The 16,022-nt window shown below is 38.8% G+C and overlaps 2 protein-coding genes and 1 long non-coding RNA gene across 3 annotated transcripts in view; 1 reads left to right on the plus strand and 2 right to left on the minus strand.

The window, feature by feature from the left end:
- Window positions 1-730: 730 nt before the first annotated feature.
- On the minus strand, window positions 731-4,004 carry LOC147155584 (retinol dehydrogenase 12-like). The gene is made up of 7 exons (XM_086065786.1): window positions 3,909-4,004; window positions 3,414-3,529; window positions 3,141-3,296; window positions 2,968-3,072; window positions 1,700-1,909; window positions 1,040-1,232; window positions 731-964 (listed from the first exon to the last, which is right to left on the minus strand). The coding sequence occupies exons 1-7, from the start codon at window positions 3,920-3,922 to the stop codon at window positions 862-864; spliced, it is 897 nt and encodes a 298-aa protein (XP_085921912.1). The 5' UTR covers window positions 3,923-4,004; the 3' UTR covers window positions 731-861.
- A 2,627-nt stretch (window positions 4,005-6,631) lies between these two features.
- The window catches only part of tnfrsf11a (tumor necrosis factor receptor superfamily, member 11a, NFKB activator), a 25,516-nt gene continuing 16,125 nt past the window's right edge, over window positions 6,632-16,022 (minus strand). The window contains exons 6-10 of the mRNA XM_086065784.1: window positions 12,183-12,259; window positions 11,990-12,097; window positions 11,858-11,907; window positions 10,900-11,782; window positions 6,632-7,496 (exon numbers count right to left, since the gene is read on the minus strand). Of these exons, the coding sequence (XP_085921910.1) occupies window positions 7,231-7,496; window positions 10,900-11,782; window positions 11,858-11,907; window positions 11,990-12,097; window positions 12,183-12,259 (1,384 nt within the window). The 3' untranslated portion in view covers window positions 6,632-7,230. The remainder of the gene's footprint in view (window positions 7,497-10,899; window positions 11,783-11,857; window positions 11,908-11,989; window positions 12,098-12,182; window positions 12,260-16,022) is intronic.
- LOC147155586 (uncharacterized) overlaps window positions 15,540-16,022 on the plus strand; it is an 8,574-nt gene continuing 8,091 nt past the window's right edge. Inside the window, exon 1 of the long non-coding RNA XR_015092146.1 lies at window positions 15,540-15,869. This is a non-coding gene — a long non-coding RNA (uncharacterized LOC147155586). The remainder of the gene's footprint in view (window positions 15,870-16,022) is intronic.

Consider the following 16,022-nt stretch of genomic DNA (forward strand, 5'->3'; position numbering starts at 1 on the left):
CACATCAGTGGTCACTGTCAGAAGCCAGATAACCGATATGGTGAGGAAGCAGTGTACGCTCTGCAAAAAAAATAAAATAAAAATAAGCACACCTTGGATGTGTAAAGAGTGCAAAGTTGGGCTGTGTCTTCAGTTGACTAGAAACTGCTTCAGTATCTACCACGGCTCCAGTTAAAAACAAAAACTCCTGGGCATGTACACATGCCTGTAGTATGGACACTACCATTTTTGCAGTTGTAAAACAGTTTGAATTCCATTTTTGTTCATATACATTTACACCTGATAATTTAAAAAAAAATCAGTTGAGAATCCTTCTTTCTTCTTCTTTTTTTCTGATATTGCACAGTTTTAAAGTTAAAGTACCACTGATAGTCACACCCACCTAAGTGGGGCGAAATTCGAACCAGTTATAACCTATAATATTGACAAATACTCACCAGATTTTGAAACTTGCATTTGTCCTGAATTTTTTTTTAAAAAATGGGGTATTTTTTGAGACAATTATCGACATAGTGAAAGACAACAACAACAAAAACAGGGGGACTACTATATTAGTATCTAAGCATGTCATTGCTAAAGGACAGTCTGATGCAGTTTCAGTACTGCTTTATGGCCGCTTGAGGTCCTCCTCAGCCAAAAAACAACTGTCTCTTAAAGATAGATAGATAGACAGACAGACAGATAGATAGAATTCCCACATTACAATAATAGACAAACACAAACAAAAAAATCAGATTGTTGATATATTTTAATATTTTAATTTCACCTACAATGTCAGCTTTTGTCAGCAATTATCCATCACAGACCTACATGTATTTTGCACTGAGCTTCAGCATGATATAAACATATCACTCTTGGTGTTCATCTCCAGCGGATGCCCAGCAAGTGGCAGCTGGCAGCCCACAGCTTTAAAGCGGTTCCATCATCTCGACCGGCCCTGCAGCCCTTGGAATAGGCACAGTCCCTGCAAGGAGAAATACAAAAGTGAAGCATTGATGTGATCCAGATGAAAAGAAACACGAGGCCCCCCCAAACTCACTTGTAGTGCCCTCCGTTGAGCAGCTCATTGTCAGGAGTGACCACGCAGTAGATGGTGGTGTAAGCCCCCTGTGCTGAAGTCTTGATCAGACTGGAAAATGTTTGGATGACGTCTGCCATGGGCCTCCTGATGTGCCTGCCTATCTCGGTGTTGACAGCGCCAGGGTCCACTGAGTAAGCCGTCACTCCTAATGCTGGAAGCAAAATATCTTTTGTTCAGACCACATTGGAAAAAGTTGTGTATTTCTTTCATTTTTATCACCTGTGGTGCCTAAACTATGGCCAGGTTAATATACTAAAAATAGCAATTAAAAATGGACACCTCAATTAAGACAGAATGTTCCCAATAAAGAACCACTAAATGTTTATCTAGAGAGATTCTTGAATGATATTTCTCTCTATCACTCCATCAATCGCACTCCTTTGCTTTCAGAGTATATCAAAGAAACAAACCCTTTGCTTCACATAATTAGCTTAAAGGTACAGTTCCACCAGTCAAAGGCAAACATTGTATCCTCAAAGCCTGCTTAATTCCTTCTCATTCCCTCGCCAAAAGCACTTGTGGTGAAGGCATGAGACTCTCACATTGGAAAACCTTTTTATTTTTTGCACAGTGGCGAACGGGGCCAACAGGAGAGAGAATTCAAAAAAAACATCATACCCTCGGTCCTCTTGGCTAGCTCTCTGGTAAATAGAATGTTGGCCAGCTTGCTCTGTGCGTAAGCCCGCACAGGGTGGTAGTTGTTCTCACCACCCAGGTCATCAAACTGGATCCTCCCCATGGTGTGCGCGATTGAGGACAGGGTGATGACCCGGGAAGGGGCGGAATGCTTAAGCAAATCCAGCAGCAGGAAAGTGAGGAAAAAATGACCTAGAATGGTGCAAATAATAAACATTTGGGCCTGTTAGTTAGAGCAGGGGACAACAACCTTTACTGCCAAAAGAGACATTTTAGGCCAAATACTGTGTTAGTCTAATGTACTGAGAATTAATTAGTTAATTGCTAATACGACGTGTCCAATCCTTTGAGATTCATTTTCTTCTACCTGCGTCTTCCATTTTTGGTATTAATAATATTTTTAACAATTTTTATACTTTGTTTTACCTGTATATTCATTTTAGACTTTTCTGTCTTTCTGTCAAATTTCTGAAATAATTTTATGGACATATTACATTTTATGGCTACTTTTTGACATTTTTTCAGCCTTTTTTTTCTATAAATATTTTTGATATTTTTGGCAATTTTGTGGACATCTTTTGTTTTTGTACAATTTAGTTTTACTTTCTGAACATTCTGTTTCCTGTTTTTTCCTTTATCAATTTTCTGGCTTTTTTGGCCAATTTTGTGGACATTTTATGGTAATTTTCGGGATTTATTTTTTTGTTTTTGGACACTTTATGATTACTTTTTTTTTTTTTACCTTTTAGTTCCTGTTTTATTAAAAAACTTTGTTGGCAATTTTGCGGCCATTTTATGGTAATTTTCAGAATTTCTTCTATTATTTTGGGGCATTTTATAGTTATTTTTTGAATGTTTTCATTTCTGCCATTAACATTCAATTCTCCGATTTTTGGCAATTTCATGGACATTTTATGGTAATGTTCTACATTTCCTCTTCCTTTTTTGGACATTTCATGGTAAATTTTGGGACATTTTTAGGCAATTTAAAAAACGTTATAATCAACCAAACCAACTAAATCAAGTCTGGCATTTTTAAAATATTATTCCATTTAAATTAATTTAAATATTATTTTATCGAAACAAAATTAATATGTAAAAAATATTCATTTCTTCTAATTTTGTTATAGATCCACAGGGAGCCACAGGCAAGGGACTAAAGAGCCACATGTGACTGAGTTAGAGGGACAAAAAGTGACGGCTTTGATTTCTGACAAACATCATCATCAAAGAGAGCCCAGTTTACCTACCCAGGTGATTGACTCCAAACTGTGTCTCAAATCCATCCACAGTGGTGGCGTAAGCGCAAATAGCCACACCGGCATTGTTGATCAGGTAGTGCAGACCCTTCTCAGCTACAATCGAAATGTATTTCATCAACATTCACACCTTCTTACAATATGCAAACATGTGTACCACCCACTGTTGTAGACATTCTCTGCAAATTGGCAGATGGATTTGGTGTCGGCCAGATCCAAATGCCTGGCGACGACTTTGGCGCATGACACGTCCCGCATGATGTCTCGGGCTGCCTGCTCTCCCTTCTCCATGTCCCTGCAAGCCAGAATCACCCTTGCGCCTGGGAAGGTTAGATGATGAATTGCACATTGAAATCTGAGTAAGCTAGTCATTGATAGCTACATTGCGAAGGCCTAAAACCTTCAATCAGATCACTCAAGTGATTTGTATATCTTGCCTCTGGCAGCCAGATCTTTTGCCGTCTCTTTGCCTATTCCTGTGTTGGCACCCGTTATGACAGCTGTCTTCCCGTCCAGACGCGTGTCGGACGACCACTTGGGGATTAACAGAGACCTGGAGAGTAAAAAACACAATTTTTATATGCAATGTAGTATTGAAGTATTGTCTACTTTTAAACTTTTTGGCCAAGAAACGTTTGCCCAATTGAAGGTCACTAAAGTTGTGGACATTATTTTACTCTTGACAATCACTGACTCATTACCAATTGAGCTCAGACTCTTCTTGGGTTGGACTCCCTTATCGACATGAAGGTTTTTCTGTCTCATTTGTTAAGGCCAAAAGACGGTATGTTCCTGACTACAATCATGTCAAGGGTTAGGGAACCTAAAAGCAACTCATAACCCTTCAAGGATAACAAATGCACCTCTAATGGTACAATTATTGTGCCCCTAAAGTATTTTTGTTTTTTGTGCTAGTTTGTAAAATGTCTTACCTTATTGCTTGCATCCTGGTGTTCTTGATGTGCAATGATGAAGTAATTGATAGTTCTGAAGCAAGGATGCAGAAGGAGGGCAGACAGAAATGAGAGTATGCCGCTGTTTTAAGCTACTCTGTTGTGATTGGAACAAATCAATTAAATCGGCATATCAAGACGGATCATCACATGAGCAGCACTTTTTCATGAAAAGCCCAACAAACACAGGACTATTCATACTTTGTACATTCCAAGCTTGAGAATATGTTATATCACAAAAAAAGGTAGACAAGTTGATGGACCAAATACAGAGAGACCAGGCGAGTTCACGGAACTTGATGATGAACAGAACAGATCTTGTGGTGTTGGACGGGGTTTTGCTCAAGACCCCAAAAATGTCAGAACTGTATTGAAATGCTTCCATCGAGTTCCAGGAAGGGGATTCAATGCCGGGACACATTAATCAGCAGCCTCATTGAGACACTGGATGTTCATGTTCTATCTGCATGTTATATAACACATTCTTGTAATGAAATTGCTATTAAAAAATATATATATTTATGTCAAAGCTCATAAAATTTACAATACTGACCCTTGGAATTCATCATTTAAAAAAATAATTAAACTACAATTATAATAATAATAATAACAATTAGGGCTGTTTAATACCACTTTTTCCAGACCGATACCGATACTCAACTCTTGAGTAGTCACCGATACCAGATACCACTAGTACATACCACCCCCCACACACACACACAAAAGACAGATAATTTTAAAGAAAAATCCCAATATAGTATTTTCCTTAAAATTGCATGAATATAATGGCAATTTTCTATTCCTCTAATTTCTAGTTTCTGATTGTAAAACAACCACGTCACGTCATGACTACGATACCTTAAAATAAGCCTATATCGTCACCGATACCTGGTATCAGTACTCGCCCATCCCTAATAACAATAATACTAGCATTTAATTAATACCGTACAATCCCATGTATAACGGCAGCCATGTATAAAACGTTCCCCCTAAAATCACCCATAAATTATTATTTTTTCTCTGTACTTGTGTATAACACAGTCCCCCGATTTGCAGGTATCTCTTATTATCAGAGTAAATAATATGAATGAATAAAGATTCAAAACAACTCTTAGGTACTGCCTAGGTACTGGTAAACATCTAAACAGTCTGAAAGTGTGTTGTTTCTTTTTAAGCTTCCTTTATAATTCCCCCACCTCTTGATTTGGGATGTTTTTTTGTTTAAAAAAAAAGTGGTCATGGCAGGATTTTACTGTAATTATGATAAATTCATATAAATATAAAACATGTTTTGTAATTCATTTCATTATTATTATTATTCATAAATTATCTTAATTGTCGTCTAAATTACTATGACGATGACATCATACTAAGCTTAGCAGGTCTATTTTGAAACCTTTCTGTATGACTACACTAGACAAAACATCTTGCAGATACAGTATATATACACACATTAGTATTTAATTTCCTTTGCTATTTCAGATCAATCGGATCTCACTACTATGCAAAACTTCCACTTCCTGCTGTATGTGAGACTCCCTGCACAATGAAGTCAAAGCGGAACAGGGAAATTTAAACCCTTATATCCACAGGTGACACTGCTGTAATTTAAGTGCTGCACTAATGTGGATTTTCAGGTGCTTTCCACTGCAGGAAGGCCCGTCTGACAGTTTACATAATCCTGTAAAGTGATGTACAATTCATGAGTATTAAAATTGATACTTTTTAATCTACCCATTTGTCATTGTGAATACAATGTGAGTACAGCATTATAGTGTGAAAATGAAAAGTTGATGAGAAGGCTGCTCACAACGATATGTTTTAAAGCCATAAACTAAAATGAGACGATGTGCTTATTTATGAAGACACAGCCAATAAGAATAACAGAAAAAAAAAAACCCGATGTTCAGCCAGCGCTTCTCTCATGTGGTCCCCTCTGCGACTCCGGCCAACAAGATGGTGGCTTACCAAATTCTTGCAGCTGCTCGAAAATCCTCCTCCGCCTGATGAAAGCCTGCCCGGCTGCTGACAGCTAGCACAACAGCATAAATGTGTAATTAACTGCGCCTCAAAAAGAATCGGCATCATAAACTGATCTTTCGTTGTAATTTGCCCATCCAAGAATAGAACATTTCACAGAGAGGCCACAAGACACAGGATGGGCGTCAGCCATCTTTGGAGGGATGAGATGCAAAACATTTTAATTTCAATCAAAATATTCATTTCGTCACCCGTAGCAATTATCATGATTGTCCCTGTCGCTAACAGAAATGGCTGGAATATTCATTCTTCACATATACAGTATGCTTTTTGTAAAAAACAAAGAATGAATACATAAAAAATGCAACTTTGTGAATTTGTTTCAAACAAATTAATTTATAAACAGATAGTCCTTTTCTTCAATAAAGCCTGCATGTTAAAACATACTCAAAATAAAAATATCGTATCAAATGCATAGCATTTTCCCAAGAGAAACTGCACCAATGGTGCAGTATGAAAAAAATCTTCATACAGAAAAAAAAACCCAGATTCGTACCAAAACTGGATGTGTCTCTTTATTTTATATATATATATATATATATATATATATATATATATATATATATATATATATATATATATATATATATATATATATATATATATATAAAATTCAATGTAAGTTACATTGAGAAACGCGAGTTCATGTTTTTCTTCAACAACTTTAAACATCTCTCGTCTAATCGATCTGGCAGATTAAATTTCCCGCCATAAAAATCATTGCTTTCATGGTATGATTTTATAAGTATTCAAACATCTTCCACATTGTGAACGATTGGAGCATTTCCAAAGTGTCAAACGATCCCTTTTAATGGTACAACTGAAATGTACTTACTGCCAATCTACCAGTCTGAACTCTAGTTACCCCAATGCAATTAACTTGATGATTGGCTGGCAACCAGTCCAGCATGGGATAGGCTCCAGCTCACCCCTGACCCTAGACATTGGACATGAACATTGGGCTGAGTTGTTAAAAAGCGTGTAAAGGATAAATGGCTATACAGCATAGGTGTCAAACTCTGGTCCTCGAGGGCCGGAGTACTGCAGGTTTTGGATGTTTCCCTTCTCCAACACAGCTGATATATGATCAGCTCATCAGCAAGCTCTGCATAAGCCTGATAACGATCCTGCTGATTGGAATCAGCTTGTGTTGGAAGAGGGAAACCTCCAAAACCTGCAGGACTGCGGCCCTCGAGGACCGGAGCTTGACACCTATGCTATAAAGCATAATTTCTCTCCTGCTTTGTTTCCATTGTGACACTTATGCAGTTATTTTTTGCGCCTGCGCAGTGTCGTCCCGCAATGGCTTCTGGGTAACAGAGTCCCCCGCTGACCTCAGGCCACTCTGGAAAAACAAAGCGGTCTCATTGGCCTGCTCTTGGACAGGACTGGAAAAGTCGTCTTCCAGCGGCGCCCCGTCACTTCCCAGAGACGTCTGACCCACGTACACAACAATGACATCGCCGCTGAAGTTCACCACCTGACCACTGGAGATGAAGGTGGTGTTGTGATTCCCCGACACTTGACCTAGTAGAGACAAGAAGACACTGAGCAGATGAAGAATACGCAATATAAGACTTGTGTCAAAAAGTCGGCCTTCACAAGAATAATGATTATCAGTTTTGATTGACAGTAAGAAATCTTGCACAATATGTTTATTATTGAAGTTGTAGTTTGCAGCAGTGGCGAAGAACTGCACTTGCTCATATTGAGATTTTATATATATTTTTTTACCTCTTGTTTAGTCCTAGCACAAATTGAGTTAGCAAAATTGGACGCTGGAGAGACGAACCCTCCTACATTAGCTTAGCGCTAGCTAGCTGGTATAACAGACACAACATGGTTGGATGACACGGATGGATTTAAAAGTTTACTAAAACATGGAAAAAAATATATATATATACATATACGCACGCACGCACGCACGCGCGCACACACACACACACACACATATACACAGTATATTGTATCTGGAAAAATTGTTGTGAAAGATTAAATAGTATTTACAAACACACATGCTTTAATGGCCAAAGAAAGGCTTGCAACTACATAATATAATTTATATCCTTGGCGCTCGTCATTTACTTTTACTAATCTGTCTGTTTTAGTTTGGGAAACCCAAGATCACCATCAGGAAAAACATTTGCCAAAGTTTTGTACTTTGCAAATGAGCTTCCGGAGATGTAGAAAAACGGTTGCTAAATACTTTCATTTGGTTCAACTTCAGTCCAAACCATATTTTTACACACCGCCGGCTGCATCTAGGCAGACCCAATAAACAAAACAAGTGTATTTTCATTTGGGAGCCCTTTTCTCACTTCACACAGGCCTCTGCTTTCCATTTGATCCAACCCTCTGTCTGACTTTCCCACCTACGCAAGGAGACGACCTGTTGTGAGTCTCACGCACACACACCAGAACAGCATCACATACAAGCAAACAAGCAGACGCATTGACAGAAAACACTGAAAAACACACAAAGGAAGCTGCAGCAGAGGCAGGCAAACAACGTCTTTTTCCTGGAATAACAGCGTGAGAGGTCCAACTTGAAAATATGTCCTTCCCACCACAAGTTTGAAAACAAAGCTCTCTGGAATCTACTTCTCTTCATCGCTTCCAATATCTGACTGATTTCTCTGGATGCCCAACAACAGCAACATACTGTAATTTTAAACCGAAGCTGAGCTGACAGAACTTCTCTGCAATGTGTACTCTTTGTTGTTTTAAAGGATAATTCCTTAATGGAAAGGCACCATCTATTAAAGTATATATGGAGCAGACAGGTGACCTTGACTTAAAACTTAACTTAAAATAGTATTTGCGGGAAGCCCATCTAATGCACGCGTGATGGGAAATGGTGTTCGTTTCAAGTGTGTAATTATGGAGTCCCGTCATCAGTGAGAGTCTCACAGATTTCTGTGTGTGTGTGTTGGGTGGATGGGGTTATACAAGTATTACTCAAGCTGTGCACATCTTGCTACAATTAAAGCTGCGGTCACTTTACGCAACCCTATAAAGGTCTGGGTAAACAGGAACACTGTTGATGGCACGGCTCAAACTGACGCACACTCACGCACGCATACTCACACACAACGTTGTGTGTCTGAGTGTAGGTTCTGGTGGTCCACTATATTTAAAAAAAAATACACACAAGTATCATACTCCTCTTTTTACTCTGTGTGGTCCAATAACGTATGTACTGCATAGAAAGGCTACTTAACTCTAGTCTAACCAGTCCTCTATGTGTGTTTTATTACCTGTGGGGACGTGATATTATCCCAGTAGGAGCCGAATTTTAAACAAACACAATGTAGTTTTCCCTTAGAATAATAGCCTACAAATATCTGGAATGGTAACCCTCTTTCAAAAAGAAAATCAATACCATACTTACTTTTGTGGTTCAATTTATTGTTGGAACTGACTCGAAACACATTTCCTGCTGTGCTAGCTTTAGCATTATCGCTAGTAGTGTGAGTTGTGCACTTGAACAACCAAACTTTAATGCATTCTAAATGTGTTAATTTTAATATAGCGACTCAGAAGTAGTAAGCTTTATCACAAGGGCCGATAACGATTATTAGTAGTCAGGAGGCCGATAAACAATATTTCAAGCCGATATTCATTAATATTAGCGCCAAAATAAAAATAAAAATCTCTGTTGAAATGTCATTCAGTATGCTTGTTAAAACAACCTTTAAAGTTTGAAAGTTTTATTTTTAAATATATAAAGAATAGACAACTTTGTTTAAAAATTATTTTTAAAAAAAATTGCAGGAAACTTCACATCACCATGTGTTGAACTAAATGAAAAATTAAGCAAGTAAAAGACTACTTAAAGTTTTCTAATGTAGATAATGTTTTCCAAAAAGTCAACGTAATTTCTTAATTTTAACAAAATGTGTAATTTTTAAGAACAAAAAGTGTAGGGAGTTTCCAGTGTCAACATAATCTTTTATAAAGTGGAAATGTAAATAACTACATAAATGAAAAGTTCCCTGTATCTCACTGAGCGACAAATGTATGCGAATGTAGCTAATTTGGGGTTTTCCTCAGGGTTTGTAAAAGGTTTCAAAAGATCTTCACAGATAGTGAAAATTTGTCTGAACATCAAGATTTCTTTGCAACAAATAAAAACTGTCTGTGAACATCTTACAAATCCTGATGAAAACCCCAAATTTGCATATTATATATTATATTATATATTATATTTGCAATATCGGCACATTTAATCGGCACGGCCGATAGTCGGTCTATCCCTAGTGTCAATACATGATATGTCTAGATATGCTAAGTAGATATAAATTTTTGTATCTCTAGAACTAGCCATTTTTATGACCTTCCCCTCCCGCAAAAAAAAAAATCTCAAATTTATTGAGCCATTACAGTGCCTTGTCAAAGAGAACAAGTACTTTTTAAACACTTTGGGTTAATCAATAAAAACCTACTACAGCCATTCTGTGTCTGTTTAAGCGTGATGTGTGATTCGTGGAGGTCTGTCTTTTTGGCTTCTGTGAGAAATATTCAACAGATGAGCCATGTGACGCTGCAACTTTCCAGTAAAACCCAACATACATTTCAGGTCTGTTATTGTTGTTGGACTGTTCCAACTTATCTGCGGAAACCCAAAACTGTGAGTGTATCAAATAGTGTACGAGCACGACTGCGTGGCAGAACAGTGAGGCGGCCTACACAAACAGCGAGGCGTTACAACCGGGCAAACACAAGCGTGCACACTCACTACCCACATGCGTTCAGTTAAAAAAAAATAATCAATTGTGAGTGTCTTACATCATTAAACTGATTGTCTTGGAACAACTAGTGACTGATATGTTTTACCCTAAACAGTGTGATACTAGTGCCATTAATGGTACATGGACGCCCTCTCACATAATTAAGGGTTTAAACTGTTTTGTTTTGTTTTGAAACATACCTGAGGTAAGAGTTGGTTCTGCAAGCTGACTCTGTAGACTTCCTGGTGGGCACTCAAGCTCTGTGTCCGCTGACAGGAGTGTTTTTCCTCTGCTGTCCTCCCAAGAGGCTCCATGGCTTTGCTCCTGATTTGAGGCCTCCTGAGGCCTTTCTGAATAGAGATCTCCAATGGATGACGAGGTCTTTAAAGGGCTAACTGAGGTCATCACGGAGGGTCCGCTGTTGTCTGGCGATGAGGAGTCTGTGCTTTCCAGTCTGTAATATCCCATTTGCTTAACTGCTGACATGTCTTTCAGGTGACATTTGAACTCCGGTCTTGCCCTAGCCTTGCTCAAAGGCACGCAAAGTTCAGGAACCGAACTGGACGGAGGACTGACTGAGGAAGAGCGGAGGAGAGGAGGCGAAAAGGAGACAAGCGAGGCAATGCTCGCTTCGCTCTTGGCCACGTGTGCGTCTCGGACTCTTACGCTCGTCTCGTCCTCTGGCGTCCTCTCAGCATGTAGACCACCACAGGAGCAAGTCCAGGAGGTCCCTGGGCTGACAGCTTGACTACAGTCCTCATTCTCCCCGACTTCCAGAGGCTCCTGGACCTGAACGCTGCACACGCACGAACCCGGCAACAGGGGTGATACGCTGCTGAGCTCCTCTTCTTCAGACACCTCCTCTGGACCACCAGAACTTTCGCTCCGTTCCTTTGTTATCGCCTCCTTCTGCTGGCCTTCGTTCACGACCATTTCCTGGGTCTGAGGGAGGGAGATGGCAACAGCGGGAGTGCAATCACCATCGTTCATGTGAGGCGTTTGGCAGAAGAGTTTGGTGGTCTCACATGGGATATATTTGAGACCGCCTGATGCCCCGCTGTGGTAAAGGGGGGCCAAAGTCTCCTAAACCAGCAACAAATAAAACATACTTTATCTTGCCTTTGACAATCAATTTGTTTGCCTGAAATTTCATCTCACCTGCTGTATCCTTGTCCTTTTCAGATTCTGAACACATGATCGCAAATTGACTAAAGATGAGAACAACAACAAAACATCCAGTTACATTTCACACAGGCTGGTGGATCTTAAAACTAAAAAGTTGCAACTTACAAGAGAGTAACTTGAGCTTGTCTTTATAGCAAAACAAGAACAGGATGAGGAGACAGAGGACGGTGATAGCTGACAGCACTGACACGATCACCCAGGAGGGGGCAGCACCTACAGGTGGGATGACGTCAGACTGTTTTGAATGACTATTTTATTTACTCTTTTTTCCCCAATGAATTGATGTGATTTTCCTTACTGGAGAGAGGTGGTCCACAAACAGCGTCTGCCTGAGCGCTGCCTGGTCGTGTCTCACTCCTGCCCTCTGCCTTACAACTGTGAAAAATTTAAATAATTAAATGAAGTGAGTTACATTAATTAATTAATTCATTCATTAAAATCTTGGTCCGCAACAACAAGAATTTTGTAGAAAATGCTACAAAAATACAGGCTTATAATGTATCAACTTTGAAGTGAGTTGTGTGCAAAAACCACAGCAGCCATATTGACAAATGAAATGGCAAGTGTTGCAATAACACTGTGTTGATGTGCTGTGCTATAAACACAATCCTTTGTCATGGAATCCCCCCCCCCCCCCCCCCCACAAAAAAAAGTTACATTTGCCAGAAAACTGCAAAAAATTTCCACAAATCCCAAAAAGAACTCTTTTATATCACAAAAATGCTATATTAAGTCACTTTAAGCAGGCTATGTACTGTATAGCTAATAAGAAAACCAATATATTATGTCGCAAAAGTGCTATTAGCGACGGATATGCTAGCTTTGCCACAAAACAGTATTATTAAGCTATTAAAATGATATGTATAATCACAAAATTGCCAGTTTTGCCTCAAAATGTTATATTATGTCAAAAGATATTAGAAACAAAGAACTAGTTTTGCCACAAAGGCTGTGTAGCTATGTGAAAATGCTATATTTCATTATTTTAAAAATACAATATTACATCAAAACCATTTAAGCCATGTAAACTCCAGTTTTACAACAACAATTGTCAACACTAAACAGTACTAAAATAACAGAGCAGTAAAATAAGACAACAAAATCACCTAACGAGTTTAAAAAAATAAGTCAAGATGAGTTTTAAAGTTATCATGACAAGATTTAAAGTCATGACGAGATTTAAAGTCAACTGGTCACGTCGAGCTCAGTTGTGACACCAGCATACACACAAACATGAAGTCACAAATCAACATACTGCGATTAATGAGTGGGAAGTTGCACTCGTTTGGGTAAATTGCAATTTTGCTGTTATTCAACTTTTTTTTTTACGTTAGGAAGTATGGAACCGCCAATGTGGAGTAGACACTTTTGACCAGGTTATGTTGCTTGAATGTCCTGCAAAGTATTTCGAACGTATTGGCAAAGTTGTTCAAATGTATTGGTAAAATCATAATGTAGGACAAATTCTAAACCCATATTCCCATAATGCCAGTGTAATGGCACAGCATGTGCAACTGTGCAAGTCAATACCCCGTAGCATTATGGGAAGAAATATGTTTTTAGCATTTAGCCTGTATTTTACCAATACAGTCAAACAACTTTTTTGGGGGGGTAATGAATTTTGTTTACTCCACTCTTGAACTGCTTCCCTGCATTTGGCTGCCAACTCATAACAATTCTTTCTTTCCTAGCTGGGTGACACTAATACACCATGGTCCTAAAATGTTAATGTGAGCCACAAAAATGCCGGTTGGCCACATTTTAGTGACCAAATAATGACTCACTGAAAGCTATGCATAGACACAAAAATGCTAGCTTTGCTCCCACAATGCTATGCGAAGTCGCTAAAATACTGTATTTTGCCATAAAGGAATTATATTTTGTTACATTGTGCCACAGAAATCTGATATTTACATAAGTTGGTTGTGGGTGTTCATATGATTTTCATTACTTGGATCACATTTTATATTGGGACATTAATCTTAAGGTACAACAATGAAATGAATTGAAATGCTAGCATAAAACAGTGTGGGCAGTTAATTGAATCCTACTAGTAGTCCATGTGTCACCATGTAGCTAGCCAGCTGTGCGAAGATTAATGGAGGGAAAACCATCACGTCTCTCCCTCTACTACTTTTGGATGAGAGCACAAGTGGAAAGTGATGTGTCTGATCCAGGGTTGCAGAGGAAGCAGTGTGTGTGTGTGTGTGTGTGTGTGTGTGTGTGTGTGTGTGTGTGTGTGTGTGTGTGTGTGTGTGTGTGTGTGTGTGTGTGTTTGCCTTTGTGTATTATGAGGACATGTCACCTGAATACACGCAACACTGCGAGGACATTTTGAATTATGAGGACACAGCCCATGTCCTCATAATTCATTCAATGCAGAAGTGCTTCTAGGGCTGTAGAAGGCTTAAATCCAAAGTTTTAGCCAATGTCCTTGTAAACCATAATTACATGAATTTGTGTATTTTTGTGTATTTGATGACGCCCCCTGTAGGAAGGTCCTCGTAATGCACCACTTCATGAATTATTCACACCAGTGTATATTTCACAGCATTTGATTGGCTGACCGTCACCTGTCCCCACAATTACGCACATGTCCCCATAATTCAGTTTTTTCTCAAAATGCTGTGTATTGTGAATGTTTGTCTGTAGACGCAGAGCCTTTTTTTTTTTTGCAGCCACCAATTCCTAAGTAGATAAATTAAATAATGAAATACACTATGACATTTAATTATATATTTCAGCATTTAATTCTTGCAGTGGTTGTTTATTTGAAAATATACAATGGTTAACAGCTGTTTATCACATCACTTTGAACAGCTGGAGGCAGAGACAGAGAAACTGTCAGTGCCGTATATTGATTCATCATTTAACATCCCACCCTGCCTTTACAATGTAACATCTTTCTGTACACCAGTGGCCAAATGTTTTGAGAATGACATTGATTTTCTAAAAATCTCCAGTGCTGACTTATTATTATTGTTTTTTTATGATGGCAATTTGCATGTACTCCAGAATGTTATAGTGATTAGATGAATTGCAAAGTCCCTATTTACCATGAAAATTAAAGTAATTTCCTTTAGTGACCTTACAAACTTTAAGTGAAGAAGGCTTCAGGGCACCCAAGAAAATCCAGCAAATGCCAGGACTATCTCCCAAAGTTGATTCAGCTGCGGGATAAGGACATCACCACCAGTGTAGAGCTTGCTCAGGAATGGCAGTAAGCAGGTATGAGTGCATCTACACCCATGGTGAGGGAGTAAGACTTTTGGAGGATGGCCTGGTGTGACCAGTGAAAAGGGGATTCCATAAATACAGACCAAAATAAGAAAAAAAGAGTTGAAGTTATTTTCTCTGATTAACCCCCTTTCCAAATGTTTGGGGCATCCGGAAAAATGCTTGTCTGGAGAAGAAAAGGTGAGCGCTACCATCAGTCCTGCTTCATGCCAAAGGGAAAGCATCATGTGACCATTCATTTGCAGGGTTGCTTCTCAGCCAAGGAATTGGGCTCGCTCACAATTTTGCCAAAAAACACATGCATCCATTACTAAAGTAATCGGACAGCAACTGTATGACAGCAGCAAGGTTATTTTATTTACTAAAGCAAAAAAACATTTTCGTTAATGAAAAAAAAAACCTTTTTAAAAAACTGAAACTGAAATCACATTTTATGATTACAAAATGATCTATAATTCTAGCAATAATATCCTTTGTTTTCGTCTGTGGTAATTCATTTAATATATGAGCCTTTGGGGTTCATTTTAAATGTGATCTATTTTTTTTATTGACACTGTAAATCATAGAACAATAGCCACTCTTATCAACAAAGTTCATAATCCAACGACTGAACCAATTTGTTGATTTGAACGGGATTTATTATATTGCCCTGAGTACGGAAGTGACGTCATCTAGCAGCCCCGATAGAGAACCGCCCCCGGCTCTATTTACTTCACGAGATGTGATGGCGTGTAGCTGTGCTAATGAGGTAGGTTTGAAGCTCGAATTTTTCCTGTTGTTGTTGGTCGCTTGTGTACATTGCTCCCTCTTTCGCGAAAATGATTTATAATGCAAGTCCAGTGTAAGTGCAGCTAAGCTTACGTTAGCATACCTAACCATCTGTTGTATATGATGGATGCAG

This window comes from Leptonotus elevatus, chromosome 21 (genome assembly GCF_054856555.1).
Source record: "Leptonotus elevatus isolate MCC_2025b chromosome 21, RoL_Lele_1.0, whole genome shotgun sequence".
NCBI lineage: Eukaryota > Metazoa > Chordata > Actinopteri > Syngnathiformes > Syngnathidae > Leptonotus > Leptonotus elevatus.